General features: G+C 45.0%; 1 protein-coding gene across 1 annotated transcript in view; it reads right to left on the bottom strand.

Annotated features, from left to right (window-relative positions):
* LOC126295469 (pleckstrin homology domain-containing family G member 5) overlaps positions 1-18,551 on the bottom strand; it is a 1,663,439-nt gene that overhangs the window by 71,803 nt on the left and 1,573,085 nt on the right. Inside the window, exon 17 of the mRNA XM_049988005.1 lies at positions 13,689-13,799. Coding sequence (XP_049843962.1) covers positions 13,689-13,799 — 111 coding nt within the window. The remainder of the gene's footprint in view (positions 1-13,688; positions 13,800-18,551) is intronic.

Raw genomic sequence — 18,551 nt, 5'->3', positions numbered from 1 at the left:
TTCATATTGAGAAACAGAGTCCTAAAGTTAAATGGGCGCTGAAAAATCTGCAGTTGAGATACCAGAAATATTCAAGCATATGGAACCATCAACATTGCAGCGCGTCAGCAGTCGTTGTTTAATATATTGAAAAACTAGAAACCCGCCTCGACTGCGAAAAAAGCACCTAGTGTTTACCTATGCTTCGGTGTAGATAACTTCACCTTCTTCAGAACAATAAAACCCACAAGTGCATTGACAAAGTTCTTCTTAGGCACTTGTGGGTTTTATTGTTCTGAAGAAGGTGTAGTTATCTACGCCGAAGCCTAAGTAAACGCTAGGTGCTTTTTTCGTAGTCGAGGCGGGTTTCTAGTTTTTTTAATATATCAAGCATATGGCGTCTTGCTAGAAATGTACCTTTCTTTCAGTTTCTTTGGCTCATTAATTTCAGAAGCATTATAGGCAGAACAGTGGAGGTAATGGACTCTTACATTGAAATAAGCCCTTCATATGACACCACTATTAAGTTAATGGCACAACATGAAGTGAAGTAAATATTAGTGAAAGATTTGATGTAGAGACACTCGTGAAAGCATGAAAAGTTGACAAAAGGTTACAGGAATAAGGTCTGCATGTCAGAATAAGAGACTGTGAAGTTCGTCATTTCTACAGGGTGAGTCAAAAAATACTTTGCAACTTTGGAGTTATAGAGAGTGTTTCCATAAGAGTGTGCATCTACATCTACATCTACATGGATACTCTGCAAATCACGTTTAAGTGCCTGGCAGAGGGTTCATCGAACCACCTTCACAATTCTCTATTATTCCAATCTCGTATAGCGCGCGAAAAGAATGAACACCTATATCTTTCCGTACGAGCTCTCATTTCCTTTATTTTATCTTGGTGTTCATTCCCCCCTATGTAGGTCTGTGTCAACAAAATATTTTCGCATTCAGAGGAGAAAGTTCGTGATTGGAGTTTCGTGAAAAGATTCCGTCGCAACGAAAAACGCCTTTCTTTTAATGATGTCCTGTATCATTTCTGTGAGACTCTCTCCCATATTTCGCGATAATACAAAACGTGCTGCCTTTCTTCGAACATTTTTGATGTACTCCGTCAGTACTACCTGATAAGGGTCCCACACCGCGCAGCAGTATTCTAAAAGAGGACGGACAAGCGTTGTGTAGGCAGTCTCTTTGGTAGGTCTGTTACATTTTCTAAGTGTCCTGCCAATAAAACGCAGTCTTTGGTTAGCTGTCCCCACAACATGTTCTGTGTGTTCCTTCCAATGTAAGTTGTTCGTAATTGTAATACCTAGGTATTTAGTTGAATTTACGCCTTTTAGTTTCGACTGATTTATCGCGTAACCAAAGTTTAAGGAGTTCCTTTAAGCACTCATGTGGATAAACCTCACACTTTTCGTTATTTAGGGTCAACTGCCACTTTTCGCACCATTCCGATATTTCTTCTAAATCGTTTTGCAGTTTGTTTTGATCTTCTGTCGACTTTGTTAGTCGATAAACGACAGCGTAATCTGCAAAAATGTAATAGGCCATAGAGAACGCTCCATTCAACAATTTGAGGTAGGGAAACTTGCGTCCGAAAAACCAGCTTACAGAGATATGGAAGAAATTTGTCTGCCACTTTACCATTATTGGTTTCCAGCTTATCTATAGCTGCCATCGCACAAGTTAGGGCAGATTTGCTGCAACGAGTGTGGCAAGAAACTGATTACCAGTGGGATGTCCGCCAAATCACAAACGGTAGTCACATTGAACCAAAATGAAGCTGGAGATTTTTATGTGAAACTTGAAGCGGTTTGCTAGAAAATTACACATCTACCGGGTCTTAAGTTATCTCAGTCAATTTAGACGCTGAAGCGCCAAAGAAACTGGTATAGGCATGCGTATTCAGATACAGATACGGAAACACGCAGAATACAGTGCTGCGAGCGGCAGTGCCTATGTAAGACAGCAAGTGTCTGGTGCAGTGGTTAGAATGGTTGCTGCTACAATGATGGGTTATCAAGATGATAGGGCACAGCATCTCCGTGGTAGCCATGAAGTGAGGATTTCCCCATGCGACCATTTCACGAGTGAACCGTGAATATCAGTAATCATGTAAAACACCAAATCTCCGACATTGCGGCGACCAGAATAAGTTTCTGAAATAACGGAACTAACGACAACTGAAGAGAATCGTTCAACGTGACACAAAAACTCCCCGAATTCTACATCTACACTCCTGGAAATTGAAATAAGAACACCGTGAATTCATTGTCCCAGGAAGGGGAAACTTTATTGACACATTCCTGGGGTCAGATAGATCACATGATCACACTGACAGAACCACAGGCACATAGACACAGGAAACAGAGCATGCACAATGTCGACACTAGTACAGTGTATATCCACCTTTCGCAGCAATGCAGGCTGCTATTCTCCCATGGAGACGATCGTAGAGATGCTGGATGTAGTCCTGTGGAACGGCTTGCCATGCCATTTCCACCTGGCGCCTCAGTTGGACCAGCGTTCGTGCTGGACGTGCAGACCATGTGAGACGACGCCTCATCCAGTCCCAAACATGCTCAATGGGGGACAGATCCGGAGATCTTGCTGGCCAGGGTAGTTGACTTACACCTTCTAGAGCACATTGGGTGGCACGGGATACATGCGGACGTGCATTGTCCTGTTGGAACAGCAAGTTCCCTTGCCGGTCTAGGAATGGTAGAACGATGGGTTCGATGACGGTTTGGATGTACCGTGCACTATTCAGTGTCCTGTCGACGATCACCAGAGGTGTACGGCCAGTGTAGGAGATCGCTCCCCACACCATGATGCCGGGTGTTGGCCCTGTGTGCCTCGGTCGTATGCAGTCCTGATTGTGGCGCTCACCTGCACGGCGCCAAACACGCATACGACCATCATTGGCACCAAGGCAGAAGCGACTCTCATCGCTGAAGACGACACGTCTCCATTCGTCCCTCCATTCACGCCTGTCGCGACACCACTGGAGGCGGGCTGCACGATGTTGGGGCGTGAGCGGAAGATGGCCTAACGGTGTGCGGGACCGTAGCCCAGATTCATGGAGACGGTTGCGAATGGTCCTCGCCGATACCCCAGGAGCAACAGTGTCCCTAATTTGCTGGGAAGTGGAGGTGCGGTCCCCTACGGCACTGCGTAGGATCCTACGGTCTTGGCGTGCATCCGTGCGTCGCTGCGGTCCGGTCCCAGGTCGACGGGCACGTGCACCTTCCGCCGAACACTGGCGACAACATCGATGTACTGTGGAGACCTCACGCCCCACGTGTTGAGCAATTCGGCGGTAAGTCCACCCGGCCTCCCGCATGCCCACTATACGCCCTCACTCAAAGTCCGTCAACTGCACATACGGTTCACGTCCACACTGTCGCGGCATGCTACCAGTGTTAAAGACTGCGATGGAGCTCCGTATGCCACGGCAAACTGGCTGACACTGACGGCGGCGGTGCACAAATGCTGCACAGCTAGCGCCATTCGACGGCCAACACCGCGGTTCCTGGTGTGTCCGCTGTGCCGTGCGTGTGATCATTTCTTGTACAGCCCTCTCGCAGTGTCCGGAGCAAGTATGGTGGGTCTGACACACCGGTGTCAATGTGTTCTTTTTTCCATTTCCAGGAGTGTACATCCATACTCCGCAAGCCACCTGTATGTGGCGGAGGGTACCCTGAGTACCTCTAGCGGTTCTCCCTTCTATTCCAGTCTCGTATCGTTCGTGGAAAATAGGATTGTCGGTATGCCTCTGTGTGGGCTCTAATCTCTCTGGTTTTATCCTCACGGTCTCTTCGCGAGACATACGTTTTAGGGAGCAATATACTGCTTGACTCTTCGGTGAAGGTATGTTCTCGAAATTTCAACAAAAGCCCGTACCGAGCTACTGTGCGTCTCTCCAGCAGAGTCTTCCACTGGAGTTTATCTATCATCTCCGTAACGCTTTCGCGATTACTTAATGATCCTGTAACGAAGCGCGCTGGTCTCCGTTGGATCTTCCCTATCTCTTCTATCAACCCTATCTGGTACGGATCCCACACTGCTGAGCAGTATTCAAGCAGTGGGCGAACAAGCGTACTGTAACCTACTTCCTTTGCTTTTGGATTGCATTTCTTTAGGATACTTCCAATGAATCTCAGTCTGGAATCTGCTTTACCGACGATCAACTTTATATGGTCACTCCATTTTAAATCACTCCTAATGCCTACTCTCAGATAATTTATGGAATTAACTGCTTCCAGTTGATGACCTGCGATATTGTAGCTATATGATAAGGGATCTATCTTTCTAGGTATTCGCAGCACATTACACTTTTATACATTGAGATTGAATTGCCATTCCCTGCATCATGCGTCAATTCCTGCAGAGTCTTCCACTGGATTTCAGTTCAACTGTATACGGCCCACACCATTAGAGAGCGTCCACCGGCTTGAACAGTCCTCTGCTGACATGCAGGGTCCACAGATTCACGAGGTTGTCTCCATACCGATACACGTCCATCCACTTGATACATCCTGCAGATACATGCTGCAGATTTCAGTGCTGGGCAATCAGCAAGTGTCAGCGTGTGAACCATTCAACGAAACATCATCGACATGGGCTTTCAGAGACGAGACTCCAGTCGTGTACTGTTGATGACTGCATCACACAAAGCTTTACGCCCCACCTGGGCCCATCAACACTGACATAGGACTGTTGATGACTGGAAACAAGTTGCCCGATCGAACGAGTCTCGCTTCAAATTGTATCAAGTGGATGGATGTGTATGGGTATGGACACAACCTCGTGAATCTATGGACCCTGTGTGTCAGCAGGGGACTGATCAAGCTGGTGAAGGCTCTGTAATACGTGTCCAGTTGGAGTGATATGGGGCCCCTGATACGTCTGGATACGACTCTGGTAGGTGAGACATACGTAAGAATCCTGTCTGGTCACCTGCATCCATTCGTGTCCATTGTACATTCCGGCGGACTTAGGCAATTCCAGCAGGACAATGCGACACCCAGCACGTCTGGAATTAATACAGAGATGCTCCAGGAGTGAGTACCCTTCCGCTGGCCACCAGACTCCCCAGACGCGAACATTGTTGAGCATATCTGGGATGCCGTGCAATGTGCTGTTCAGAAGACATCTCCACCCCGTACTATTGTTATGGATTTATGGACAGCCCTGCAGGATTCCTGGTGTCACTTCCCTCCAGCACTACATGAGTCGAGCAGATGCCACGTCGTATTGCGGCATTACTGTATGCTCGCGGAGACCCTACACGATATTAGGCAGTTGTACCACTTTCTTTGGCCCTTCAGTGTATATCATCCCAAAAGTTGTCAAGTCCTTTTTGACTCATCCTGTATTACACTCCTGGAAATGGAAAAAAGAACACATTGACACCAGTGTGTCAGACCCACCATACTTGCTCCGGACACTGCGAGAGGGCTGTACAAGCAATAATCACACGCACGGCACAGCGGACACACCAGGAACCGCGGTGTTGGCCGTCGAATGGCGCTAGCTGCGCAGCATTTTTGCACCGCCGCCGTCAGTGTCAGCCAGTTTGCCGTGGCATACGGAGCTCCATCGCAGTCTTTAACACTGGTATCATGCCGCGACAGCATGGACGTGAACCATATGTGCAGTTGACGGACTTTGAGCGAGGGCGTATAGTGGGCATACGGGAGGCTGGGTGGACGTACCGCCGAATTGCTCAACACGTGGGGCGTGAGGTCTCCACAGTACATCGATGTTGTCGCCAGTGGTCGGCGGAAGGTGCACGTGCCCGTCGACCTGGGACCGGACCGCAGCGACGCACGGATGCACGCCAAGACCGTAGGATCCTACGCAGTGCCGTAGGGGACCGCACCGCCACTTCCCAGCAAATTAGGGACACTGTTGCTCCTGGGGTATCGGCGAGGACCATTCGCAACCGTCTCCATGAAGCTGGGCTACGGTCCCGCACACCGTTAGGCCGTCTTCCGCTCACGCCCCAACATCGTGCAGCCCGCCTCCAGTGGTGTCGCGACAGGCGTGAATGGAGGGACGAATGGAGACGTGTCGTCTTCAGTGATGAGAGTCGCTTCTGCCTCGGTGCCAATGATGGTCGTATGCGTGTTTGGCGCCGTGCAGGTGAGCGCCACAATCAGGACTGCATACGACCGAGGCACACAGGGCCAACACCCGGCATCATGGTGTGGGGAGCGATCTCCTACACTGGCCGTACACCTTTGGTGATCGTCAAGGGGACACTGAATAGTGCACGGTACATCCAAACCGTCATCGAACCCATTGTTTTACCATTCCTAGACCGGCAAGGGAACTTGCTGTTCCAACAGGACAATGCACGTCCGCATGTATCCCGTGCCACCCAACGTGCTCTAGAAGGTGTAAGTCAACTACCCTGGCCAGCAAGATCTCCGGATCTGTCCCCCATTGAGCATGTTTGGGACTGGATGAAGCGTCGTCTCACGTGGTAAGCACGTCCAGCACGAACGCTGGTCCAACTGAGGCGCCAGGTGGAAATGGCATGGCAAGCCGTTCCACAGGACTACATCCAGCATCTCTACGATCGTCTCCATGGGAGAATAGCAGCCTGCATTGCTGCGAAAGGTGGATATACACTGTACTAGTGCCGACATTGTGCATGCTCTGTTGCCTGTGTCTATGTGCCTGTGGTTCTGTCAGTGTGATCATGTGATGTATCTGACCCCAGGAATGTGTCAATAAAGTTTCCCCTTCCTAGGACAATGAATTCACGGTGTTCTTATTTCAATTTCCAGGAGTGTATAATTGGAGTCACGAACGATGGTGGTCGAGTTTAGGCTTGCTCTACGCACCTACGTCACGGCCGGCCGCAGTGGCCGAGCGGTTCTAGGCGCTACATCTGGAACCGCGCGACCGCTGCGGTCGCAGGTTCGAATCCTGCCTCGGGCATGGATGTGTGTGATGTCCCTAGGTTAGCTAGGTTTAAGTGGTTCTAAGTTCTAGGCGACTGATGACCACACCAGTTGAGTCCCATGTGCTCAGAGCCATTTGAACCACTTTGAACCTACGTCAGTCATTCTCCGACAAACGATGGGCGTTCGGCAGTATTTTTAGCGTTCTGTTCTAAATGTCGTAGCCGGTTCTAGAGGAATGTTCGAAACTAGCCGTACACGTTGACATGTGACGTAATAGCTGCTATGACGTCGCGTTCTGGTGCACATTTTGAATTGAATTTCTGCGTCGCCTTACGCCTTATCGATCGTAATCTCGTTGGTTTATACAGGAAGTAATTTGTTCATCTTTGCGCTGGATCTGTAACTTCTTTTCAGTTATTACTGGCATCACGAAAATATGGAGGCAATTGTGGGGCCATGTTCTGCTCCTGATTTTGAAGCTGTGGAGAGTAGTAGGAACGGGGAACAACATATTCCTCACTTTCGTTTCACTATTGCGAAATGAGCTTATGAATCGGGCGTAGCAACGAATGTCATCAGTTTTGCCAGACAGTACAATTTAAATGCTCGCTGTTGTAAGTGTAGTGTTTGTGGCAAGTAGATGACATTGGGCAAAGTTTGAGGAAACACACGGGTAATTTGTATACGTGGCGCTGTGCAAAAGATCTTGTGTAGAGGTCTGTTCCTAGAAGGACGTGGTATGTGAAATCAAGACTTCCTATGAATAGTATTTTTTTTACTTTTTCATTTTTTTTGTTGTTTAAGATCTATTTGGCTTGTTGCTCATGAGACAGAATCTGTTATAGACTGGCATTCGTTTTGCTGGGAAATTTGTTCGGATTTTGTTAAGAGAAGGGGCAAAATAGTTGGTGGGCTGGGGCTACTATACAAATTGAAAAATCGCAATTGCAAAAAAAAGAAACAAAGAAAGAATGAAAGAAAGTGATAGAGGGGGGGCGGAGCAGTTGTTTTAGGAAATCACTCTTCTCCAAACATAATTTTTAATGTGATCGAAGATAGGAGAACTTTTACAATGTTTCACTTGGTACAAATAATAGAGATGGGTCAATCATGTCAGATGGATGGGCTACTTGTAAGGGATTAGACGAAATTGGGGGCATGTATTTGGCTGTGAATCAATCCGTTGAATTGAGGGTAAAAAAAACCGTGGCATGTACAGACACAACTGAAGGGGTATGGCGGGGGGAGGGGGGGGGGGTGTCAATAAAAACTATTACTGGGCCAGAGAAAAGGAAAATTTCAGTACTACAGAGCCATTTAGATGAGCATGTCTGGAGGAAGAATGTCCCACAAAATCAGTGCTTGTTTGAGGTATTTTTGGAAGGTGTGGCGAGGATGGATGTGCCAAAGAAAGAGAGTTTAGTTGCTGCTTTGGGATGGAGGTACATTTTTGTTTTTTTTTATTTTAATTTTTGCAGTTAGTTTTATTTCATTAATTTTGTTATATCTTTGGATTTGAATTATTGAGTTTTTTTTTTTTTTTTATAGTTCAGACTTGATTTCTTCGATATCAACCTGTTAGGGATATTAATCTGTATTGATAAACAGTGGTGCGTACCCTGATACCGTAATTTTCATTTCTATACTAGTTTTTTTTTTCTAACACTGGCGTGCTGTGTAGTGGTTCTTGCATTATGTGCTGATGTTGCCAATTGTTGGTGCTGGTGTTAGCGAATTTGTAAATAGCAACTGAGTACATGTCGAGAAGGAGGTGAAGTGAAAAAGAGAGACGTATTCTTTGGAATTATTCAAGAAGTTCCGAATTTCCGAGAGAGTGTTTGGCTCGCGAGTCAATAGAGAAGCTTAAAAATGTCACTATAATGGGTTGGTTTAGCCAGAGGTCTAGGTTAGGATGGAATGTGACGATATGGACATGAGTTGGCAAAGCCAACGAATCTTACAGTTGGAAAGGTTTCCGTGCTGACACACTGATGTGTAACGTAAACTGCGGCCTGTGTTAGGCTGGTACGCAACACTTTGTTTGGGAGTAAGCGAAGCAAACAAAACTGACAGCAGATAAGAATTCTGGGGAGACACACTGATCCATAGCATAGACTTTCAGTGGAAAAGGTGTGTATAGTGACATCTGATCTGCAGCATAACCTGAGGTCTAGGTTAGATGGTATGCAACACTTTGGTTGTGAGTTAGCAAAGCCACCAAATCTGACATCGGATAGCCGGCCGCGGTGGCCGAGCGGTTCTAGGCGCTTCAGTACGGAACCACGCGGCTGCTACGGTCGCAGGTTCGAATCTTGCCTTGGGTGTGTGTGATGTCCTTAGGTTGGTTAGGTTTAAGTAGTTCTAAGGTTAGGGCACTGATGACCTAAGATGTCAAGTCCCATAGTGCTCAGAGCCATTTGAACCATTTGACATCGGATAAGATTTCTGTGATGTCCCACTGATCTGTATAACGGCCCGAGCTATAGGTTAGGTTGGAATGCAACACTTTGTTTGTGTGTTCGCAAAGCCAACGAAGGTGACAGTTGACAAGCTTTCTGTAGTTAGACATTGATTTGTGGCATAGACCGAGTTCTAGATTAGACTGGAAAAGCAAACAGTTCGGTTGTGAATTGGCGAAACCAAAGAATTTGGAAAAGCTTCCTGGGATGACACAATTATCTGTACCATAGCCCGAGTTCTAGGTTAGGCTGGAATGCAACAGTTTGGTTGTGAGGTACCAAAGCCAAAGAATCGGACAGCAGATACGATTTCTGTGGTGAAACACTGATCTGTAGCATAGAATGAGGTCCAGGTTAGGCTGGAATGCAAGAGTTCGGTTGTGAGTTGGCAAAGCCAACGAATGTGACAGGCGAAAAGATTTCTATGGTGGAAGACTGATCTGTAGCGAAGCCCGAGTACTAGAGCAGGTTGAAATGCAACAATTTTTTCGTTAAAGCCAACACAACTACATGTGTTAGGAGACTCACCTCGTGTACAGCAAGAGATCTCCATTAGATGTAATGTGCAAATTTCGTTGAGGTGTTGAAGGAAGCGAATACCTAAGTTAACGCACAGCGCCTGATTGACCTACATTTTACATCGTGATACACGATGCTCTTCACAATATCCTACCTGTATTTACGAAATTGCCGAATATTTGGACTATGTGGGTCAGTTACGATTTATTCGTAGTAAACTGCAGCTCATATTATTTACGAATGGGTTTTGTCATTGTCTGACAGCATACTAACGATTTTCCATTCTCAGTTTGTTCATTATGACGCTTGTTTGATTTAGTCCCGAATATGACTCGATGTACGAGGAACTATTTATCATATATGCTACTCGCAAACTGCGAAATGTATGAGATACGGTTATTTGTGAAGCAAATATTATTTCCGAAAATCAAGGGATCCATTATCAATAGCAGCAGACTTTGGAAAAGTAGCTGAGCCTATAAGTGTATTTGTTGTTCACTATTTTGTATGACGGCGGTGACTCTTTCTTTCAGTAACACAATTTGTTTTTTCAGTTACGTGGGCTGTATTCTGAGAACATTAATGTGTATTTCTTACTTTGGTACTTTCTGGCGTTTTCAACAGATAAATGTGGTTATAGTTCTTGTTTGTGATTCGATTTAATGTCCAACAGTTCATCGACAGAATTTGCAAATTCGTAATGACATGATCCTTTGGTATATATATATATATATATATATATATATATATATATATATATATATATATATATATATATGGGGGGCGGCAGATACCCTTCCTGCCACCACCCAGTATACCCTGGGATGGAATTAGTGTACCCCGACTGTCTGCGACTAGCGTATTCCATAGAAAAGTGCAAATGTGTTCTGATGTCTGTGAACCGTGAAACTGAAGTGGGACATGGGGACCAGCTCGGTATTCACATAGTGGGATGTGGAAAACCGCTCAAAAACAACATCCAGGCTGGCGGGCACACTGGCCATTGTCCTTAATCCGACGAATGGATTCGATCCGGGGCCGACGCGCCTATCCGTATCCAAGAAGCAGTGCATTAGCACTCTTGGCTAACTGGCGCAAATATGATGTGGGTATATATCCACTTCATATTTGCCGTACTGAGGTCCATTGAAGCAGTAGACTGTGTTTTTACGACAGGGCCTATTCGATTACTTTTTCGCTCTAAAAACTATTTCTTTCATTACACTATTCGTAATGCGAAGTGTTTGTTTTGCGACACTGTTTTCTTTACTCACTGTTTCTGTCTGTTACAACGAAGAAAACAACTTTGCTACGACGTCACATTAGGCATTGTATTTCCGACGTTCGTTGCACGTTTCTCATGTCACTCGTCAAAGCCAGCGACTCGTATCGAAGACTCCTCTTTATCCATGGTAGCCAATGCGGGCATTAACCGTGATCGCAGAGAGGTATTGTTGTGTACATAGTTCCGCGTAGTCAACGCGTACACAACTTTCCCACCAGAGCGCGCCCCGCTAAGCACAACAGCGCCGGCGCAGCGCTCGTCCGTCTTCGCACTACAAGATGGCGCTGCCTTAGAGACGGACCAAATTCTGCTTCCGCCGATTCACGTATTAATATGTAAAGCAGGCAATGAGATTGCTGCTAACGTAGAACCTTTTCTCCTCGCGGATCACACTCGTGCAGTGATACTTGAATGCACGAGGTATTATAACGAGTGTACATACCTCCGATTAGTCAGTCTAAACTTGTCTGAACCTGTCTGTACCAGTCTGCATTAGTCCGTATCAGTCTGCATTAGTCTGTACCAGTCTATACTCAAGTTTCAGTCTGCACCTAAGAAGATTATCATATTCCTGTACATAGCCAAGAAGATAAATGTATAGACACTTTGTCAAGTATCAGAGATATGTGAGAATAAGATTAACATACCAAGACCAAAGGAACTTCAGACTGTCAATTATAAACAGCATCCCGAATCAAGTTACGTAATATCTATGCTTTATATTATTTTAATAAATGTGTGTGAAAATTAATCAAGTTCTGTTTAGAGTTGGTCACTGTAAACCTGCTACTCTAAGCGTGCAAGTGGCATTTCTATCGTCCGACCTAACGGCAGAAGATAAACACGCAACGATAAGACCACGAGACATATTGCTGACACTCGCCTACTTCGTTATAGCGCCAAGTCAAATAATCTGATGGTGTGTGTACCGAAGGGCTTACAGTACGCAGACTACAGGTATTTAGTGAATGTTTATTCAATTGATTGTTGGTTGTCACTACTCAAGGCTGTCGTAAGTGACAAATTCTGTACACAAGCAAGCCAGAGACATAATCTGCAGTTTGCACGCTTTTTTAAAGCGTGTGTGCGCTTACGGCAACCGTCTCTTGGAACCAGCAACAATGCAATCCCCTTCCGTGTCTAGAGATGCACGACCCGCCATCGTTCGTGAATCGGGCTATAGTATCATATCAGAAAGTGGCAGCGACTGTACTGCATTTTCCACTGTCATCGGAATGTGAATATCTTTAGAAGGAAGAACTTTACATGGATCCTATTCGCACACTCGCTGGGAGACGACGCAAGTTGACAAATTTCTTGCTCAGAGCCAATTTCTACATCTACATCTACATGATTACTGTGGAATTCACATTTAAGTGCTTCGCAGAGGGTTCATCGAACCACAATCATACTATCTCTCTACTATTCCACTCCCGAACAGCGAGCGGGAAAAACGAACACCTAAACCTTTCTGTTCGAGCTCTGATTTCTCTTATTTTATTTTGATGATCATTCCTACCTATGTAGGTTGGGCTCAACAAAATATTTTCGCATTCGGAAGAGAAAGTTGGTGACTGAAATTACGAAAATAGATCTCGCCGCGCCTAAACACGTCTTTGCTTTAATGACTTCCATTCCAACTCGCGTATCATATCTGCCACACTCTCTCCCCTATTACGTGATAATACAAAACGATCTGCTCTTTTTTGCACCGTTTCGATGTCCTCCGTCAATCCCACCTGGTAAGGATCCCACACCGCGCAGCAATATTCTAACAGAGGACGAACGAGTGTAGTGTAAGCTGTCTCTTTAATGGACTTGCTGCATCTTCTAAGTGTCCTGCCAATGAAACGCAACCTTTGGCTCGCCTTCCCCACAATATTATCTGTGCGGTCTTTCCAACCGAAGTTGTTCGTAATTTTAACACTTAGGTTCTTAGTTGAATTGACAGCCTTGAGAATTGTGCTATTTATCGAGTAATCGAATTCCAACGGATTTCTTTTGGAACCACCTGCCACACCGTACAGCAATCTTTTCTAAATCGCTTTGCAACTGATACTGGTCTTCGGATGACTTTACTAGACGGTAAATTACAGCATCATCTGCGAACAACCTAAGAGAACAGCTCAGATTGTCACCCAGGTCATTTATATAGATCAGGAACAGCAGAGGTCCCAGGACGCTTCCCTGGGGAACACCTGATATCACTTCAGTTTTACTCGACGATTTGCCGTCTATTACTACGAACTGCGACCTTCCTGACAGGAAATCACGAATCCAGTCGCACAACTGAGACGATACCCCATAGCTCCGCAGCTTGATTAGAAGTCGCTTGTGAGGAACGGTGTCAAAAGCTTTCCGGAAATCTAGAAGTACGGAATCAACTTGAGATCCCCTGTCGATAGCGGCCATTACCTCGTGCGAATAAAGAGCTAGCTGCGTTGCAATTCTAGAGATTGCAGAGAAATTAGGGTCCGGATTGAGCAGGAGAAGTGGAGGGTTTGGTGAAGCAGTCATCACTCACCACAACGTCGTAGGATTCGATCCTCGCTATGAGGGCCTTCAGCTTCTCGTTGTCCTGTTTCGTCTTCAGTGAGGAATTCACATTGTTGACGAACTCGTCAACACTCGTTATCTGGAAAAGAAAGAGAATTTAAATTTTTAATGTTCTCCATAGTGCAAGCAGTTACTTTCCATCATTTCAATGAGATCTGGCATGGCACAGGCGGTGAAAACTTTGGATGGTTACAATAGATGAGACCAAATAATACATTATTCCATGGATTTACAGGGTATTTCACAATTCATGTTGCACACTTCTCGAGGCTGCAGAAGAAACTTTATAGATCAAGTTTTACAGGGGAATCCATGCCAGGGAACGACATCCAACGATGCTAAAGAGTGTCTAACTTATAGTGTCGGCGTCTGTATACACACACACACACACACACACACACACACACACACACACACATATATATATATATATATATATATATATATATATATATATATATATACACCCACAGAAGAGCGAAAGAAATAGGTACGCCTGCCTAATATCGTGTAGGGTCTCCGTGGGCACATAGAAGTGACCCAACCCGAGTTGGCGTGGACTCGATTAATGTCTGAAGTAGAGCTGGAGCGAATTGACACCATGAATCCTGAAGGGATGTCCAAAAATCCGTGAGTACGAGGGGCTGGAGACCTCTTCTGGACATCACGTTGCAAGGTACCTCACATATGCTCTATAATGCTATATCTGGGGAGTTTGGTGGCCATCGGAAGTGTTTAAACTCAGAAGAGTCTTCCTTGAGCCACTCTGTAGCAGTTCTGGATGTGTGGGGTGTCGCATTGTCCTACTGGAATTGGCCGAGTCTGTCGGAATCCACAATGGACATGAATGGATGCAGGTGATCAGACAGAGTGCTTACTTACGTGTAACCTATCACACTCGTACCTAGACGTATCAGGGGTCCCATATCACTCCAACTGCACTCACCCCACACCATTGCGGAGCTTCCACCAGCTTGAACAGTCCCCTGCTCACATACTGGGTCCAAGGGTTCGCAAGGTTGTCTCCATGTCTCCATACCCTTACATGTGTATACGCTCATACGATATATATATATATATATATATATATATATATATATATATATACTGAAAGAAACTGGTACACCTCCTTAAAATTGTGTAGGTCTCACATGAGCAGTTGTGTAGGTCTCCCATGAGCATGCAGAAGTGCTGCAACATGACGTGTCATGGACTCGACTAATGTCTCAGGTAGTGCTGGAGGGAGTTGACAGCATGAATCCTGCACGGCTGTCCATAAATCCCTAAGAGTAGGAGGGGCGCGAGATCTCTTCTGAACAGCACGTTGCAAGGCATGCCAGATATGCTCTATAATGTTACAAGGCATGCCAGATATGCTCTATAATGTTATCTCTGGGTAGCTTGGTGGCCAGCGGAAGCGTTTAAACTGAGAATAGCGTTCCTGGAGCCATTCTGTAGCAGGTCTGGAAGTGTGGGGTGTCGCATTGTCCTGCTGGAATTGCCCAAGTCCATCGGAATCGACACTGAACATGAATGGATGCAGGTGATCAGACAGCTTCCTTACGTACGTAACAGCTGTCAGAGGCGTAACTACAAGTATCAGGGGTCCCATATCTCTCCAACTGCACACGCCCCATACCATTTCAGAGCTTCCACCAGCTTGAACAGCCCCCTGTTGGCATTCAAAGATCCGTGCATTCATGAGGTTGTCTCCATACCTGTACCCATCCATCCGCTCGATACAACTTGAAACTAGACTCGTCCAACCAGGAACATGTTTCCAGTCACCAACAGGCCAATGTCTGTGTTGGCGGGCGCAGACGAGGCTTAAAGCTTTGTGTCGTGCAGTCATCAAAGGTACACAAGTGGACATTCGGCTCCTAAAGCCCATATCAGTGATGTTTCGCACACTGACACTTGTTGATGGCCCAGCATTGAAATCAGCAGCAATTTGCGGAAGGGTTGCACTTCTGTCACGTGGATAGATTCTCTTCAGCCGTCGTTGGTCCCGTTCTTGCAGGATCTTTTTGCCGCCGCAGCGATGTCGGAAATTTGATGTTTTACCTGATTCCTGATATTCACGGTACACTCGTGAAATGGTCGTGCAGGAAAATCCCCATTTCATCACTACCTCAGAAATGCAGTGTCCCATCTCTCGTGCGCCGACAATAACATCACTTAAATCTTGATAAACTGCCGTTGTAGCAAAAGTAGCTGTTCTAAGAATTGCGCCAGACACTCATTGTCTTATATAGGCGTTGCCGACCGCAGCGCGATATTCTGCCTGTTTACATAGCTCTGTATTTGAATACGCATGCCTATATCACTTTCTTTGGCGCTTCAGATGAAAGTAAGAAGTTGGCAGTAATATATATATATATATATATATATATATATATATATATATATATATATATATATATATATATATTATCAGGTCCTTTGCCTCTCCATTTTCTGCGATACATTGCTTCCTTCTTAAGGCTGCTGTATGTTGTACCGTCCATCATGTCATCGTCATCCAGTATCTGGAATCTCTTCCTTCCTCGCTTCCTTTTCCTTTCTACATAACCTTCTAAAACAGTTTTTATCAGCCCGTCATTCTTTCTTAATATATACCCAGTCCAATTTCTTTTCCTTCTCTTTATTACATCTAGTAACTGTCTTTTCTCTCCCACTCTTCTCAGTACCTCTCCATTTTTTACTCTGTCCATCCAACTTAATCTTTCCATCCTCCGCCATGTGCAGATCTCAAAAGAGTACGACTTATCTTAGAAGAAAGATTAAGAAAAGGCAAACCTACGTTTCTAGCATTTGTAAACTTAGAGAAAGCTTTTGACAATGTTGACTGGAATACTCTCTTTCAAATTCTGAAGGTGGCAGGGGTAAAGTACAGAGAGCGAAAGGCTATTTACAATTTGTACAGAAACCAGGTGGCAGTTATAAGAGTCGAGGGACATGAAAGGGAAGCAGTGGCTGGGAAAGGAGTGAGACAGGGTTGTAGCCTCTCCCCGATGTTATTCAATCTGTATATTGAGCAAGCAGTAAAGGAAACAAAAGAAAAATTTGGAGTAGGTATTAAAATTCATGGAGACGAAGTAAAAACTTTGAGGTTCGCCGATGACATTGTAATTCTGTCAGAGACGGCAAAGGACTTGGAAGAGCAGTTGAACGGAATGGACAGTGTCTTGAAAGGAGGATATAAGATGAACATCAACAAAAGCAAAACGAGGATAATGGAATGTAGTCAAATTAAATCCGGTGATGCTGAGGGAATTACATTAGGAAATGAGACACTTCAAGTAGTAAAGGAGTTTTACTATTTAGGAAGTAAAATAACTGATGATGGTCGAAGTAGAGAGGATATAAAATGTAGACTGGCAAAGGCAAGGAAAGCGTTTCTGAAGAAGAGAAATTTGTTAACATCGAGTATTGATTCAAGTGTCAGGAAGTCGTTTCTGAAAGTATTTGTTTGGAGTGTAGCCATGTATGGAAGTGAAACATGGACGATAACTAGTTTGGACAAGAAGAGAATAGAAGCTTTCGAAATGTGGTGCTACAGAAGAATACTGAAGATAAGGTGGATAGATCACGTAACTAATGAGGAGGTATTGAATAGGATTGGGGAGAAGAGAAGTTTGTGGCACAACTTGACTAGAAGAAGGGATCGGTTGGTAGGACATGTTTTGAGGCATCAAGGGATCACAAATTTAGCATTGGAGGGCAGCGTGGAGGGTAAAAATCGTAGAGGGAGACCGAGAGATGAGTACACTAAACAGATTCAGAAGGATGTAGGTTGCAGTAGGTACTGGGAGATGAAGCAGCTTGCACAGGATAGAGTAGCATGGAGAGCTGCATCAAACCAGTCTCAGGACTGAAGACAACAACAACAACAACAAACAATAGAAGAAGACTCCATACAAGACATTTTACGAGTCTCTTCCTGAGTTCTCTGTCCAGACGGCTCCAGAAAATTCTCCTTTTCTTATAAAACGCCTCTTTTGCCATTGCTATCCTTGTTTTAATTTCTGTGGTGCACTTCCAGTCTGTGTCTATCCTGCTTCCAAGATACTTAAAAATTTTGCACCTGTTCTAGTATTTCTCCATTCAGCATAATTTTTATTTCCTTATTTCCTCCTAGTGCCAATACTTTTGTTTTATTTGTGCTAATTTTCATTCCATATTTTTTTCCGTTAGTTGCAATGGTGTCCACCAAATATTGTAATTCTTTTTCCCCTGTGGCTAAAAGGACCATGTCATCAGCAAACCTCAAACACCCTACTCTTCTTCCTCCAATTTCTACTCCTTTGTCGCCGGTCGCGGTGGTCTCGCGGTTCTAGGCGCGCAGTCAGGAACCGTGCGACTGCTACGGTCGCAGGTTCGAATCCTGCCTGGGGCATGGATGTGTGTGATGTCCTTAGGTTAGTTACGTTTCAGCAGTTCTAAGTTCTAGGGGACTGATGACCTCAGATGTTAAGTCCCATAGTGCTCAGAGCCCTTTGAACGATTACTCCTTTGTCATCTAATGAGCATTGGTCAATCATATTTTCCAAGTAGAGGTTGAAAAGAGTAGGTGATAGACAGCATGCTTGCCTTACTCGTTTTCCTAGCCTGACACAGTTTGTACTTTCTCCTCTCACTTTAACTGAAACTTTTTGATTAAGATATAATGAGTTTATAAGTCTTCTGGTTTATATATAGTGATTCCGTGATGATGTTACAAGTTTTCTAGGACTATGGAGACGAATAAGTGTTTCAGTTTGAGTTAACGTCCCCTGTACATAAACGTACGATTCGGAAGTTATAAGTGAAAAATGTTCTGATATCTATG

Source organism: Schistocerca gregaria, chromosome 11, assembly GCF_023897955.1.
Source record: "Schistocerca gregaria isolate iqSchGreg1 chromosome 11, iqSchGreg1.2, whole genome shotgun sequence".
NCBI classification, from domain to species: Eukaryota; Metazoa; Arthropoda; class Insecta; order Orthoptera; family Acrididae; genus Schistocerca; species Schistocerca gregaria.
Note: the sequence above shows the minus strand (reverse complement) of the source record. Positions and strands in the feature narration are given on the sequence as shown.